The sequence below is a fragment of the Anopheles bellator genome, chromosome 1, assembly GCF_943735745.2.
Source record: "Anopheles bellator chromosome 1, idAnoBellAS_SP24_06.2, whole genome shotgun sequence".
NCBI classification, from domain to species: Eukaryota; Metazoa; Arthropoda; class Insecta; order Diptera; family Culicidae; genus Anopheles; species Anopheles bellator.
The window spans coordinates 10550503-10566167 of record NC_071285.1 but is presented as its reverse complement, the minus strand read 5'-3'; the positions used below and the strand labels follow the sequence as shown (position 1 = coordinate 10566167).

At 52.7% G+C, this 15665-nt stretch overlaps 1 protein-coding gene across 1 annotated transcript; it reads left to right on the top strand.

Moving 5' to 3' along the window:
• Positions 1 to 6959: 6959 nt before the first annotated feature.
• On the top strand, positions 6960 to 11962 carry LOC131205837 (insulin-like growth factor-binding protein complex acid labile subunit). The gene is made up of 4 exons (XM_058198107.1): positions 6960 to 7863; positions 8635 to 8795; positions 10978 to 11320; positions 11354 to 11962. Exons 1-4 carry the CDS (start codon positions 7066 to 7068, stop codon positions 11960 to 11962), a joined length of 1911 nt encoding a protein of 636 aa, XP_058054090.1. The 5' UTR covers positions 6960 to 7065.
• The last annotated feature ends 3703 nt before the right edge of the window (positions 11963 to 15665 follow it).

Here is a 15665-nt window from a genome sequence, read left to right as displayed (position 1 = left end):
GAAAGAAAAAACGTCCTCCCCCCCGGGAACGCACTGCGTCCTCTGCAAACACAGCGGTAAACAGTAAAAAACCGAACGACAGGGACAGGGACACCCTGTGGCCCTATCTGGGAGGGCCGCGAGTCCTTGTGCGGCACCACGGTGTGCCTGTGTTGGGTGATGATTTATCCACAAAACCACAGTGATTGTGGTTTAATAGCTGTTATTTTATCACCACATCCGCACACCCAGCCAGCCCACACAGACAGGTGACGCGGAACAGGAGCTGAAACCGATTATGAGGTTTCGAAGTCTATTCCGCGCCCGTTCGGGAGATCCTGCAACCAGAGGGCAAAAAAATGCGAAAGGACGTCAAAACTGTCCCCGGGAATGTCGTGTCGTGATTTTCCCGTTGCCAACTTTCCACTCTCTCGTTCTCGCTCACATACATGCTCTCTTTTTCTATCGCTCGGTGCGCCATTTCCGCTTCTTTAACCTCGAATGGCGTCGAATTGATCCTGTCGAAAGCAGCAGCGTCCCTAACGCCAGGAAAGTGCGCCCGTGCGCCGTGGGGAGCCTTCGATTTCGCCGGAATCGGGATCAATTTATGGGTGTAATAACGGTGTCGCCTGTTTCCCTGGCCCTGGACACGGCCTGCGCGGCACCCTACGAACCCTGTGGGCCGTGTGATTAAAGGTGGCTTACAGAAATTGGCATTCACCCGGGGAACATATTGGCGCGGCGAAAAAAGGAAAGGGAAGCCCTACGCCGTCCTGCACCGGCAGCCTGTGTGTGCCTTATCAGTGCAACGTGGCTAAGCGGTTGGTTTTGATTTGAATTTAAAAATACACTCCCCGGTTCGCTCGAGAGGCGAGGAAAACCAATCAGTTAAGTGGCCGCGGCCGCGTGGTGGAGTGTGATTTACGGGCCCGCCCCCGGTGGCTCCTAACGAATCCTTCCGGATCAGCTGCATCGATCCTGCCTGGTGCCCCGGGGAGGTAATTGAATAGCGGCGCTGAGAGCTATCATTACTGTAAAGTCGTGTGCCCCTCGAGGGTCGAGGGTCCTCCGGTGGCTGGCTATCATTATCCTCGGGCTATTCACACTTAGCCCGGTCGGCGCGGCGTCATTGCGGAGGGTTGTTCTCGTGATTTTGAAGGACATATTGGTGTGAGCGAAGAAAATAGAAGTCCTTTGAATTTTTGCAACTTGATTAGTGGCCAGGCGTGATCCGGGATGGATTACCAAGTGAATCCTTGGGCTACATAAATTCTTTGTTAATCTTCGCCTTCTTGACAAAAGACTCCGGTAATCCGGAGTGAGGATTGTCACTTTCTCTAATCAAGAGAGCTCGAGCGATCAATAAATATGCCGAACAATAAATGCTTCTTTAATGCATAAAAGGAAGGGCCTTTTTTGGAATACTAAATAGGTCTTTAAATTCCTAATCCTATCGGGGTTCTGCATATTGGGAAATTTATTCAACTCTTTCTCGAACGCAACCCGCAGTTCCGAGAATGTAAAAACTTCTTCACTGCACTTACCGAACGCGAAAGAATTTCAATATTTTTACTTCGCACGTACCGAACGGCGTACCACCCGTTGTCGTGGCCCCACATTCCTGCCACTGGGAACATAAATCATGTTGAAATTAAACTCCTGGCCCGTGTGGTCTCACTTGAAAGTTATCGATCTCCTTGGCCCGGGCGGGGGCTGTGCCAAGTCGGACAGACCAAGTCCGACCCCAACAGGACGTACGGAACCGAAGCCCTGCACACGAGTCACAACGTGCTCATCCAACCGCCGTGAGCCCCGGGTGTGTGATAAGGAATGTCACTCCGGAAATTCCGAAACACTGCCCGGCGGGTTGAACCGTACATCCGCCCTCCTCGCACAAAATATGTGTCACTTTAAATAGCACAAATGAATCACACACTCACGTCCGTGTCATCTTGAGATAAATAATAGTCTCAGTCAAACACTGCCTCTCTCTCTCTCTCTCTCTGGAAACACCTTTCCACGTCAGCGGTTGGCGCTGGAGAACTTTCTGGATTCTCGCCCACGTCTCGCCGTCCCGACAACCCGGGGTGTGCGGGATCGTGGCCGGAAAAAGGGGTGGCTCGTCGGAATCGCTGGAAGAATTAAGTCGGGCTCAAATGTCAGCTGCGCTGTCCGACACACCGGAGAGCGAGAAAGGAGCTTCCTAACGAGGGCAAAGAAAAAGTGGGCACCGCGCACACACGGAACGTGGAAACAGTGATGGATGACGGCTTCGTGGAAGGTACCAGGCATTCCGACGAGGTCCCGAGCGACAAAAGTAAATATTTTTCCCAAACCATCATCTCGGAGAGACCGCAGAAGGAATGCGGACGTGCTGCGGTGTGTCACCCGCTGCGGCGGTGTCCCGGTGAGCGGACGGGGTCCCCGAGGGCCCAGCCCCCCGGCCGGAACGTGTGCTCCAATTTCAAGATCCTTCTCGGTGTCACATCGTGCCATTAGCTTTTTGCCCCGTTCGCCCAGCCCGAGTGTGCGTTTTTCTATTCCCCGGGTTTGTTCTTCAAGTGATAACCTCCCGCCGACTCGAAGGCTTCGTCCTGGCGTCGCACCGGAGAGCATTGTCAAGAGCGCGCTGTAACTGCGCTGGGTCCCCTGGGTCACCTACCCTGGGTGGAATGCCATTCCGTTAATGAAGCAACCAAAGAGATTAAGATATACGCCCGGGTCGACCACGGGTGTGTGTCCGGGGCGAATCCTGCCACAATGACACTCACCTGCGTGGCAGCAGCTTGCAAGGGTGCAGCGCGTGCATCGAACCTCTTCAACGGCAGCACGGCTCAAGTGGCACCGAAAACCTTCGCTCACGTCACGAACATGTAGCGTGCTACGTGAGCATAGGTGAATTCCCCCCAAAGGACGCACCCCGTCCTTGTTGTTTTAATGAGCGAAACGGCAACCGGCAGCATTCATTAACACGCGCGCCGTGCCGGTACCGAGCGCAACATTAACTAAATTTCAACCCAAAAGCATATTTGCGCCGAATGCGGCGTTTCCGGTTCTGAAAGGAAGCCGTCCTTCCCGAACCGGGTGACAGATCAAGTCTAACGCGGCGCTTGTTCAATTAATGAAAGAGATGTTAATATTAATATTTACCTTATTTTTGGATCTGAAAACGAGCAAAGAACGAACGAACTCACGAACTAACGAGTTGTGGTGAGAGTTCTGAGAATGGTGAGTTTGGAGAAAATATGTAGCATGCTCAGTGGGTTAATAAGTAGCTGCGCTGTAATTGCAAAGTTCACTTTGAATCACTTTGTCTATTTATTTATTCAGTTTATTTATTTGTTCCCTGTTTCTTTGTGTTCTACTTCATCACCAAACTACTTGAACATTTTGGGAAAATGGAATGAATTTTTATAAAATTGTTAGCTTGTGACACACGGGGTTGTCGCTCGTTCTTTTTTACTTTTTCTTAATATGTCGAGGTTACATTTTACGCGGTTAAGACAATACTCTGGTCTTATCTCAGTAGCAACTTCAACTGCTACTGTCTCTTCGATCTGCTAACGACAGCCTTATAGAATCGCATAAAGTAAAAGCTCCAATCGATGGAGCGAAACATCTACCACTTGACTACTTCCCAATCCCAATGATCTATTCTGATCTATTCTTCAAAATATTCAGAGTTAAAGAAACTCTTTAATTTAGGCATTTTAACCTAGCCACTTTGCTTTCTATATATGTCTTATTTTAATTCACAATAGCTATGGTTATTGGGTTATTCTGCAAAATGCGTTCAAAATCTATCACAAGCCTTCCCAATGTTAGTAATACGAAAAGTACTCAAATTGACCCATTGATTACTGAATGAGATGAATAAATTGTAATATGTAAATCCTTAAAGTAACAGAACATAACTTCACGACTTATTGGCCCACTGGTGGATGGGTGATGAAAACGCGAAGAAAAGCTTTTCATTGCAATTCGTCCCTGAAATTGACAGTGAGTGAGCCGCACTCCAGGCTCTGTCTTTCCCAATACTAAGAAACTCCAAAAAAGGCGAAACATAATTTTCACCACACAACCAAATGCATGCTCGTAACGAATAAACATATAAAGCTCAACATAAAACATTTACAAAAAGCGAACCGATGGCCGTCGGGTTTGCCGTCGTTTTTTTTTAATAAACCTAAGAGCCGTGGAGAGAATTTGCAAAGAAGAACCCCCCTCGGGCCGGGCGAATGAGCTTTACAGTTCATTCACACCACCATCCGATGGGCCACCACCCATCGGTCTTGTGGACCGCACCGTTTTTCCTTCCCCGGTTCGGTGGCCAGCCACAATCATCACCGTGCACCGAAACACAACACAACAGCCCCCCAAGCCTGGTGGCTCCCCGGTGTGATGGCGCTGCATAATGTATTGCTACGTCTCATTATCCTTCCGCCAGACAAACAGCATCCCCACCGGGGATGCACTCTTCTCCGTGTTGTAACTGTGTCTCTCCCCGTGGGGAGGTGGATGTTCCAGGAAAAAAGCGGAAAGTCAGGCAGGTAAAGCTCCCGCAGGACACGACACGGCGGACCGCCCCCCCGGTGGTGGAAATTCAAATAAACAATGATTCATGAATAATCTACACCCCGAAGCCTGACGGCGGCGCAAGAAGCTGCTCAGCTTCCGGTGTGGCGGATCCGCAGTGGCAACGGAAATCTGCACACCTGCACACACACCGTACGGTTGATTATTTGTGTGCCGGATTCGGCCGCCTCTCTCGCTGTATGTGTGGTGCCTCCCCCCCCCAAGGACATGTTTGCAGTTTTTATGTTGCAACCTCCATTCGTGTCTCCATCGGACGGGGCGCTGCGGTTTGCTAGAAGACAGTCATTTTTTCCCATCACAAACCACGGCACGTATCCCCGGAGGTCCTTACCTGCAGGGCGGTGTAGGTATGCGCCAGATGTGCAAGGAACTGCATACTGCAGCCTGCAAGGAATGCACCTCAAGAGTCACAAAACGTGACCAGACGCGGTGCGCCGGGAGGCAGTAGAAGCATTTTCGTCACTTACCTAACTAGGGCTGCCAGCCAGGGATGATCCTGCAGGACCCGGACGGTTCGGTAAAGGAATGGCTCTCTCTCTCGCTTTGCAGAGTGTTGAGAAGTCAAACAAACGACCGAAAGTACCGGGGCACGGGGCACGACGGTCCGGACCGTAAATATTGCACCGGATCACGTACGGTCCTGCCTCTGTCTCTGTCTCTGCCCTCGGTGAGTGGCTTTTTTCGACTTGTGCTACTTTACGACCGTCGGTCGGTCGGTCGGTTGGAGTAGAAAATTATTAAAAATTCACCGTAACATTATTTACGTGACGTGGTGTGGCAGTGCACGGTGTGCTCGTTGTCGGGTCTTTCCGGGGAAATCCTGGATCAGTCCCCCGGCATGGCTTTAATGGGGTCCCTGCCGGAGCCCGGCTACGATCGGGACGCTTGGAATGGCTTCATCACCTCATCGTTCCAGGTGTGACGATGGCAGACGATGCATTAGGCGGACCACTTCCGCCCAATCGCCTTGTTAGGTATTTGAGTGATTTTTATTGGAATAGTTCGAATCGCTCTCCACAGCTTAAGTGTCACGGACAACCTGAGGCATTGATAGGCGAGCTGTGTCCGACTTATAACTTGTGGAAATGATACAAGAGCTTTGTGGACAATGCATTAGAAAAGATTTCTTCAATATGGTTATCATTGGAAACTGACAGTGCCATAGCCAAAAGCCAACGATTCCAGATGGACCTGACGGAATCGGTCCTAAGTCCTCCGAGGCCATCATTGACACCAGCCGCTGGGTTTTAATTAAAACCACAGCAACCCGATGCTACGTCCCCAACTCATTTGGCCACTGCCCTTTTCTCTCTCTAGCTGTGGCATTTCATCGTCACAGCATCTTGGGCAACAATTTGGAGATTCCAATCTGTCCAAATGTTAGCCTCCGAAGTGGCAGGACCCGATGTGGCTTCGGTAAACAATGCGATAACGGCACCCAGCCACCAGGACAGATTGTTTCCGTGGCCTCGCCAGCCTTAGGGTTTCTTCCACGGTAGCTACTGGCGTTACACCATTCCTTAATCATCCTCCACCATGGAACGCTTTAATCCGATTACAAGCTCTCTCTCTCTCTCTCCGTGACAAGGGAAACATTGTAAAACGTTGTGGGGACAGTCGGAACGTTGGATCGGTCCAACAAGAGAAAGAAAACACGAACCAAATCTCGGAAGCGACGCTCCGCTAGACGTGACATCCAAACCGGCCCAGATGTCAAATCGGCCTGTCAGTCAAAGTCAGGGTCCGGGTTTGGGCGTTCCGGGTCCGGCTTCTGAAGGTTCCCCAGAACCGGTCCCGGTGTCGGGGGGTGTCAAGTCGACACACTCTTGGGGAAAGCGTCTGTGCCATCCACGCCGAGCCGTGGGAGTGATAAAATTAATTAGTTGAATTTAAATATCTAATCAACAGAATGGAAAGGAGGGCCCAATGAGAGGGGACCGTAGAGGCCCCCGGCTGCCGGCAGTCAGCGTGCGTGATCGTTCTATTTCTGATCCACCCATGTGCTGTGATGTAGTTTGGCCTTCGGGTGCCTCAGAAATGCAGCATATACTCCCAGGCACTCTAATCGACACGACATGGCCATGGCCAATGTTTAATCTTTCGCATCCCTGAGACTGAGACTAACGGCTTCCTTCTTCTCCCTTTCTTCCACAGTGACCGGCTGCGTGATGGGTGTGTTCCGACCGTCGGTGCAATGGATCGACCACCGCAAGTGTATCGAATAGTAGATGGGTACGTGTCCGCATCTGACGATGACATCCAGCCATCCCACGGACTGCCACGGACCCACGGCCCGTAGCTCCATTAGCGAGGCTCAAATCGGAGCACAACGATCCACGTCACAGTCACTCCTGCCCCCGTTGCGGTGGATTTAATTAATAGCTTCATGTGTTGGCTTCCGCCTTCGCGGAACGACCGTGCCTGAGCCCTCGAGAACTCGAAACCTCGAAACGTCCGGATACGCCCAGATAACGTCCCTCCCGCAGCACGATGGTCACGCCGTGGGCTAGCTGTCGGATCATCATCTACTCGACGACCCTGGTGCTGCTGGTGTTCCTGCTGCCGCAGGTCTACAGCTTCTGCCCGTCGATCTGCACGTGCGAGGGTGACCCGAACATGCGCACCTGGTGCATCGGTGCCGGGCTGGACGTCGTCCCGATCCAGCTCAATCCGGAGGTGCGCTACATCAACCTCACCGCGAACCGGATCACCAACGTGCACTTCACGCTCACCTTCTACAACAAGCTGGAGCTGCTCGATCTGTCACTCAACCGCATCGAAGCACTCGGATCACGCAACTTCGACACGCAGGAGCACCTCCGGGCACTGAACCTGAGCGGTAATGCGATCGCCACCATCCCCAAGGACGCACTGCGAGGCCTCAAACGGCTGCAGACCCTCCGGTTGGGCAACAATCGCATCGAAACGCTACATCCAGCCGCGTTTCACGATCTCCGTAACCTGATCGAACTCGATCTGACGGGGAACGCACTGACGAGTCTGGAACCGGGAACGCTACGCCATCTGTACTCACTCGAGGTGCTCTCGTTCCAGAACAACCAGCTGCTGGAGGTACCGTACGAACGGAACCTGGAGCACCTCGGCCGGTTGCAGCTACTCGATCTGTCGGTCAACCTGCTCGAGTACATCGGGAACGATAGCTTCGTGGGGCTGCGGGAACTCCGTACGCTCCGGCTCGGTGGCAACATCCTGACCGAGCTGGACGTCGGTGCGTTCCACGGTCTGACCGGGCTGAAGGCGCTCGATGTCGTTGACAATAATTTTACAGTAAGTATCCAAGTCTCGACGATGATCTGCCACAAACCGTTGTCGAGCTTCCGAAACTCTGACTTGATGAGGCCCACACCGTCGAACATTGTAGTTAATCCTTCACTCGCAGGCTATTAAATTCTGCCATTCCAATAACCGCTCCACCAGCAAGCTCATCGATTGCTGGCTTCTCCATCCCGACGCCGAGCGAGCCCATCATAAACCGTTGTGCAAATCCCGTCCCATACACGCCACACCCGCCCCTAATCCCGTTCCCTCCCCCAGCTCACACGCAAAGCGTCCGGTCCGGTGGGCCTACGGTCCGCACGCCATAAAATATGCAAACTCATACAATTTACATAAATCATTCTCGAATAATTACTCCGCAACTCTGGCGCGGCCCGTGTGGAGACCTGCTGGCGCAAGGTCTGCAGCTCGCTCGGCCCGGTCCTCGATTTTATGTTCAACGTCCAGAGGACGTCCGCGCGGAAACAATACAACAACGCCGAAGTCATTGGCGGCACTGCGCTGCGTCGATTTGTGGTCACCATGCCGAGCGGTCTGCCTTGTCCCGACGGCGATCCGTTCCGTTCCGAACGCAACGTGGCCGCGGGTTGAATGTTTAATTAATTAATAATTTATAGAATGAGTGATTTCGTTTCGGCTGCACGGCTGCCCTGGCCCCGCGGAGAGGTCCCTGTGATGATGACGTTTCCTCTCATTCATTCCGTTCCACATAAAGTTGTGATCTTCCCGCTGACCCCATCTCTCTCTCTGTCTCTCTCGCAGGTCGTGCCAACACTGCAATTATCAAAATTGTGTAATTTAACATATTTATCGCTGAGCGGCAACTACTTCACGGCCCTGCCGCCGGTGGCGTTTCTGAACCTCGTGCAGCTCCAGCAGCTCCATCTCGACCGGCTCGACCGGCTCGAGCGGATCGACGTGCGGTAGGTATTGCCCAGTGCACAGTGCCAGTCTTCTGCGTCGCCTCGAGGGCACAGGCAAATGAAGATGTAACGCTTGTACTGGTTGAATTTTAATTACACCCTCCGATAGGACCCCAACCGGAGCGGTGTTTGTAGATCCTCATCCGGCTGCTGGGCGATGAGATAGGACCGCGTAACATCCGTTGCTACATGCCCCCGAAAAGGGCACCGGGTTTCGGGAGTTACATTTTTGCCTCCACCACGGAGTGACCCCGAAGATACTGCTCCCCGCCACCGAAAAACGCAATTACTCCAACGCCGGCGACACAAAGGACACTTTCATTAAATTACAACTCCCTCCAGAGACGGGACAAGAACGGAAAGACAAAGACCAACAACGTAGACCAACAAATCCTGAAAGCCGCCAAAGGACACACACGGCCCACGGCCCACGTGAAGATTTTAATCTGCCGTGTCACGTCGCGTGACATTGATGGGTGAACTGGCCGGCGGCGGCGGCGGCGTGAAATGGCGTCCGGGCTAAACGAGCATCGGAAATGAGCCATCCCGCCAGAGCGGTCCGTGCCGGGGTTTCTGGTCTGATAAGCCTCCAGAGGGGTCGTACTGGCCGTGAGGCATCACCTCGCTCGCTATCTATGCTGTGCCCAGTTCATTGTTGTGCACCGTGATAAGCGTGAGTCAGCCACGGCACGCTGGTCCTGGTGGGCTGGTGGGCTATTCATCATCCTGTTCTTCCCTAACGTTATCGCTTGTTCTAAAAATTAGTACCAAAAGTACTACTATTCCAACGCTTAGGAGACCACTTCGCGAACTGTTGGCCACTGTACCGAGTGTGATTAAAATTATGTCCCCAACTGTAGCGCGTGGCTCGGTGGACTCCTAATCCTCGTTTAGCGAGCCCCGAATACATTGTTCCGGCTCAGATGCATTACATTGAAGCATGAACCGTTTTCGGCAGGGGTTCGCTTCGCATTAATACCGACGACGGCACAAAAAACGCAAATCTCTGACACTCCGGCGCCAGACGGTTCCGTACGCCGGTATTAATGCATCACGGCTTAACGTTGACACGTCCGGATGAATGGTAGACGCCAGAGCCCTCCAGTGCCGGAAGTACACATGCAGCTGTGGCCAGTGACAAGTGAACATCGGTGACATCGGCGAAACCGGCCGGTACCGCCTTCTACCGGCTCTTGCGCTTCAAATTTGTTGTCCTGTCTGCTGGGCGGTGGCGTCAAATCTGTTTGAAAAATAGCTAACGGTCCTAAGCTTCGGAATCCCGTGGCTTTAAGAAGCTATAGGTTGATTCATCAAGTGTTTAGATTTTTAACAACCGATTACTTGACTTTTAATATGTCTAGCTTCATTCTGGAAACATGTAAACATTTAGTAAAAACTTTGACATTCAAGAAAAAGGACGCTATGCGCTTGCAGAATATTGAAAAATATTTTAAAAAAATGTTCCCAAAGTGATGAGATTTGAACTTGAACTGTACGAAATTTGAAAAGTTCATTTCACGTCGTGCAAGAGAAGCCAATGCACCCAAAACGAAAGACTGTTTGGAGCGGATTTAAGTATGGCGGCATCGTCAGCTCATTTTTCTTCTAAAGAGAAGAAATTGAAAGAAATGTCGGCTGATTGGTTCTTCAGCGAAATTGAACCTGAAAAATTGGGCGACATTTGGGTTTCAACAGAACGAAAGTCACAATTGATATTTTGAACCCTATCTTCGAAATCGGAAACAATAGAAGGAACCACCCAGGGACGAGATTGGAACGATAGACAAAGTATTTGAAATGAGACGGACCTTGAGACAGATATATAGATATCGCTACTAACGTTCTGCGATTTTTTGACAGTTGGTGACACCATTCTGATGGCGAGTTCCAAAGAGCCAGCGAATAGTTATTTCGCTCTGCGCTAACCTTCATCATCAGGCTTGTGACGAAGCCAGAACCGCAGTCAATCGATCAGGAACTGTCCACCGGGGGGCCAGTGTCAAACAGAGAGGGGTCACAAACGTTTGGGGACCCTGACGAAGCCAGACATGGTGCTTAGACTTTTCGCTGCCCGAACAAAATCATACATCTTCATTTGTGTCCTCGCCCCGCATATAAATCAGCCCTTCTCAGCCCCAAAGGACAACGCAGGCTCATCCTTTCAATCTCTCCCCTCCGACAGGGCGTTCGTGGACAACGCGAACCTGCGGATTCTCACGCTGGACGATAATCCATCATTCGCGAGCTTACCGTTGCGGCTGTTCCACGGCAATCCGGTCCTGACGGAGGTCTCCGTGCGCCGCAACGCACTGGTCCGCCTGGACGCGGTCCACTTCCCGCTCGATCGGTTAGAGCGGCTCGAGCTGGCCGGTAATCCGCTCGTCTGCAACTGTTCGCTGCTGTGGCTGTGGCGGCTAGCTACTGGCTACGGATTGCAGGACGAGGCCGACTTCCGGTTAATCGTGCCGGCGGCAGCGGCGGCCACCGCCGCCCTCATCACCTCGTCCTCGCCCCAGGACGAGCCGGTCCGCCGGCCGCTCCAGGAGAACCACCATCAGCACCACCACCACCACCGCCAGGGGGCGCTGCACATCGATCGGGACGAGATCGGGTGCGATTGGTACGAGGACGGCCGCCGGACCCGCCATCTGCTGCGGACACTGGCTGAGGCCGACATGCACTGCCCGACCCATCTGCTGACCGTCGTCAGCGCGGTGCTCAGCGTGCTGCTCGTCCTCGCCACCGGGGGCAGCGTGCTGTACGTCCTGCGGCAGTCCAAGCGCCGCAAGCGCCTCCTGATGGCGGACGAGGACGACGTGCGGCGGACGAAGTCGGGCGGCGGACTGGGCACGGCCGATCGCTCCTTGCCACACCCGCAGAAGGTCGACAAGCTCGAGCTGGAGCGCTACCTCGCCCAGCAACAGTCGCTCGTCCACGAGTACCGTGCGCTGCGGGCCCCCTGGGAGCTCGGTGGGGCCCTCCCGGTCAAGGAGGACCTCAGCAAGTACGGGAGCGTCACGAACCGAATGGCCACCGGGGCCGGTCCGCAGACCACGACGGACCACTACGAAAGTCTCGACTTCTACCAACAGCAGCAGCAGCAGCAGCAGCCGCAGCAACAGCAACAGAAGCGGACCCTCTCCCGTCCACACATCGTCTTCGTATGACTCTAGACCGGCCGACGTCACCGAGGTTACTGCACTGGGCGCCGAAGGACCACGAGCAGCGTCACGCCACTGCTGGAGTTCGAAAGCGCCGTCTGAAGCGCGCTCCCCAACCCCTCGCCCGGAAGGTAAGTCCCGCGGTGACAAGTCCTTTCCCCGTTCCCAGGGGGAGGGAACCCGCTAATTGCCATCACGCACACGGACGCAGGTTAATGAGTTTTAAACTGGGTGAAGCAGTAATCACAATTATCAAAGTATAATTACATTCCCGGGCTTTTTTCTAGCCACTGACGTTTGCACTTGACGACTTGCTGACTTGACTTGGGTGCCTTTTTGATGCCAACAGGAATGTAAAGAATCCAATGGTCTTAGCTGGGCTATTCTTTTAAATCTGGAACTCGGCCAGCCTTTGGTCAATGTCTCCTTCATAATCTTCTGTTTCCCATTTTCATCCCAACTTCAGAGCACAATCAATTACAATAAACCAGGTGACAGGTTGAGGCCTTCAAAATCTATGGCCTCTTCGCGTTAATATTTAATGCAAAAGAGCCTCACGGGCGTTCTTCCAGCGCGTGGTTCGCGTGTGACTCTGATAATGGCCTTTTTCATCACTTCAAAGAACATCTCAGACCATGGATCACCGACCTGACAGTTAGCCGGTCATTATTCTCGATGATAATCCTTCACGAGGCTGGTCAACACCGGAAGCCATTTTAGTTGAAAATCAATTATCTCGTTAGCACACATCACCGGCGCACGTTACCCGAAGCCCCAGGGTGACGGATGTCGCCATCGACACATACTTATCCTCCTAGACGGTCCTAGAACCGCCCCGGTAATACTTTCGTACCCGGCGAAAACGGCACCCCAACGTGGCAGATTGTTCCTGGGACAACATATTGCGCACCCGGACAGACACGTAGTGTTTTGAGTTATCGTCTTGCGTTTTCCATTCACTCGACCCGAAGTGACTGGGCCGTCTTCGGCTTCTGTTGTCCAGCTTAATAAGTAGGCCACACACAATGGCCACAACCGGAAAGCCCCTTGGCTGTCGTGTCCGTGTCTGGCGATAAATCTTCCGCACGAATGGAAGCTCTCCGGGTCCGGACCATTGCCACGGTGCCGGTGTCAGGGTCAGGCATCCTCCAGAGAAAGGACAGCCCACTCCGTGAAGGAACGTGCGCTTACGTCTTAATAAATATGTAACGACTTTGGGATGCTTCTTTTATTTACTCGCTTTCATTTCGCTGTCACCGGCCCCGGGACCATCCCGGACCACGACCGTGAAAATGCTTTCGTTTTTTTTCCGCAACACCAACTCAATGTCCGCAAGAATTACTAAAGGTGCGTGCCCCTTTTTCGTTATGAGCCACAGTGGCGGCGGAAATGAAAGCGAACGGAAATTTGTTTCCCCCGAGCATCTGGCGCTCCCTGGTTCCCAAACTGGCCGAGGCCGAAGTCCAAACCCGGACGAACGCGCTAAGAATGTTCCCCTCATCCTTATTAGCGCGCGTGTCCTCGTGGCGTTCCTTTTCATCCTCTTCACGATGCGAATCTGGCCGGAGCCTCTTTTTTTGCAACAAACTTCTCCGTATTAGTTCCGCGGCAAAGGCCGTAACGGAAGCGCTGAAAGGCCGGAAGCGGAACTCAAGGTTGCCGACTCGCGTTTGAAGCCTCTTATTTGAATGGAAAGTAATTTAGTCAGCTGTTGGGCCGGATGCAGTAGCACCGGGGGGGGCTACGCTTCCCGATCATCCCGGTGGGTCCTTGAAGGGAAAGATAATCGTTGGCTTTGCGGTAAGGATGAAACATCTGCCGTTCGTTTCGAAGCTTCGTTTAAGCTTCTTTATTTACACTCAACATAACATTGTGCATAAAGTTGCTATCGTGCCGTTGAAACTGAACAACGCCTGACGTGTTCCGCAATAAGCGCAGGGTAGTCAAGCAAATTGGGCAATGAATTAGACCCGGGCTCATGTTGCCGGTCGGGACTGTAGTGCTCGCTGGGGCCTCGGCAGCACAGGAGAAGTTAATCAACGCCGTCCTTCACGCGCCCGAGCGCCAAATTACTATCGCTCTAATTCAATAACACATCATCACGGATCGATACCAATCGGATTGGCCGTCACGGCTTCGCCTTATCCACCGGCCTGTCCACCGGCATCTCCGGTTCGTCCCAATTTCCTGTCGCGCGTGTGCGTTGTGCCCACGTGACGACTGATCTTCGGGCACGCTCATTAGGGACGTTGCTGATGCTGTGCCAGCTGTGGCACGTTGGCCCCTTTTGGGGATCGTCTTGGGAACGAGCCCAAAACAATCGATAGCCACCGGCGCAGAGGAGCCCAAGGAACCACCGGAATCGATTCACCCGCATCCACCGCATCAACCGAATGTCCATCGTCTGGCACGGGTCCTTTTTTACTTCCGACGATTCTGCCAAAGGAAGCCACTCGCCCCACTGCCGGTTCCGACGGTTTGGACGGAAAAGACATCGTTTGAATTATTTATCATTCGCTCGGTTCGGTTTTTCCGCTTTCCCGATACCGAATGCCCACCCCTCCCACCGCCATTTCGGTGAATGGGGCCAACAGTCATCGGCGCTTATCCTGCCGATGAAAACGGTACGGAAGCTGACATGGCCCGGCCCCGGCGGATCAGCACTCCCGTTTGGCCATTTCCTGTCAATCGAGCGTGTAAAGCAACCGGAACCGGAACGCATAGCAGTGCGTCGCCGGAAGTGGCACGTCAGTCGAAATGACCGATGGCACGGGGAATGCGCCACACGAGCAACTCTACGGAGGACTCGGCCGCTCTCCGGTTCGCTCGCTAAGGTTAAGTAATGTTTTATGATATAAATCTCACTCGCTCTCCGCAACGCCATAAATTCTGCCCTGTCTTAGCGCAATGCCCATTGCGCCGGATGTCCTATTTGTTACGCGCGCATACCTCGGGCTGGGCCGTGAAAGTGGAACATATTTTGGCGCGGAACGCTGTGAATAAGTGAGGCTGTTTGGCCTTCCCCGAATGGGGCCATGGTTTCTTGCCCTGGCCACCGCTTATTTATAGACTCGAATCAGACGTCAGACGCAGATTCGATTGGAATACGATTTCCGTGGAAAACGATTTCCGAGTTCGCGGAAAAATTTCGTTGCATTGTAGGAAACAAACATAGAAACGCTCAACTCAACCGTTCCAGGACTTTGCGCTCGAATCGTAGGCGTAATAGAAGGGTAACATCAACAGCGTGGCCAACCAAATTAAGGACTAAAGTTAGGTCTTACTCACCAGAAGGTGATGATGGCACATTCGAGATAATTTATGCAAAGCCAAACTCACTTTACGCAGAGCATCAAAAGGTCGGTTCAATACATCCCCATTATCAGGCGGCCCATCCTTCGGTGGCCACAAACGCCGCCCAAGTCAAAGTTTCCCCTCAAATAATGAAACTTTAATGTCACACTCAGTGCCGGTGGATGATGGAAGACGGCCACTGCGGTGGTAGAAGTTAATAAAATGGCGATTTGTGCTACTTTGTGTCCTCCTGGCTCTTGCTCCGGGCCAGCGGAACGTCCTTGCTGCAGGAAAAACCCCGTTCGGTAGGCCACAAATGGTCCAATATTGACACAAGGTTTCGACCGTCCCGTTTAAGGCCGTAGCCGTCCTTTTTTGTGGGACTTTTGAGTTTTGCCCGATCGGGGCCAAACGC

Coding starts and splice junctions, on each gene's coding strand:
- LOC131205837 (XM_058198107.1), top strand. CDS start 7,066: ATGGTCACGCCGTGGGCTAGCTGTCGGATCATCATCTACTCGACGACC. Junction 7,864..8,634: donor TCGTTGACAATAATTTTACA/GTAAGTATCCAA, acceptor TCTCTCTCGCAG/GTCGTGCCAACACTGCAATT. Junction 8,796..10,977: donor CTCGAGCGGATCGACGTGCG/GTAGGTATTGCC, acceptor CCCCTCCGACAG/GGCGTTCGTGGACAACGCGA.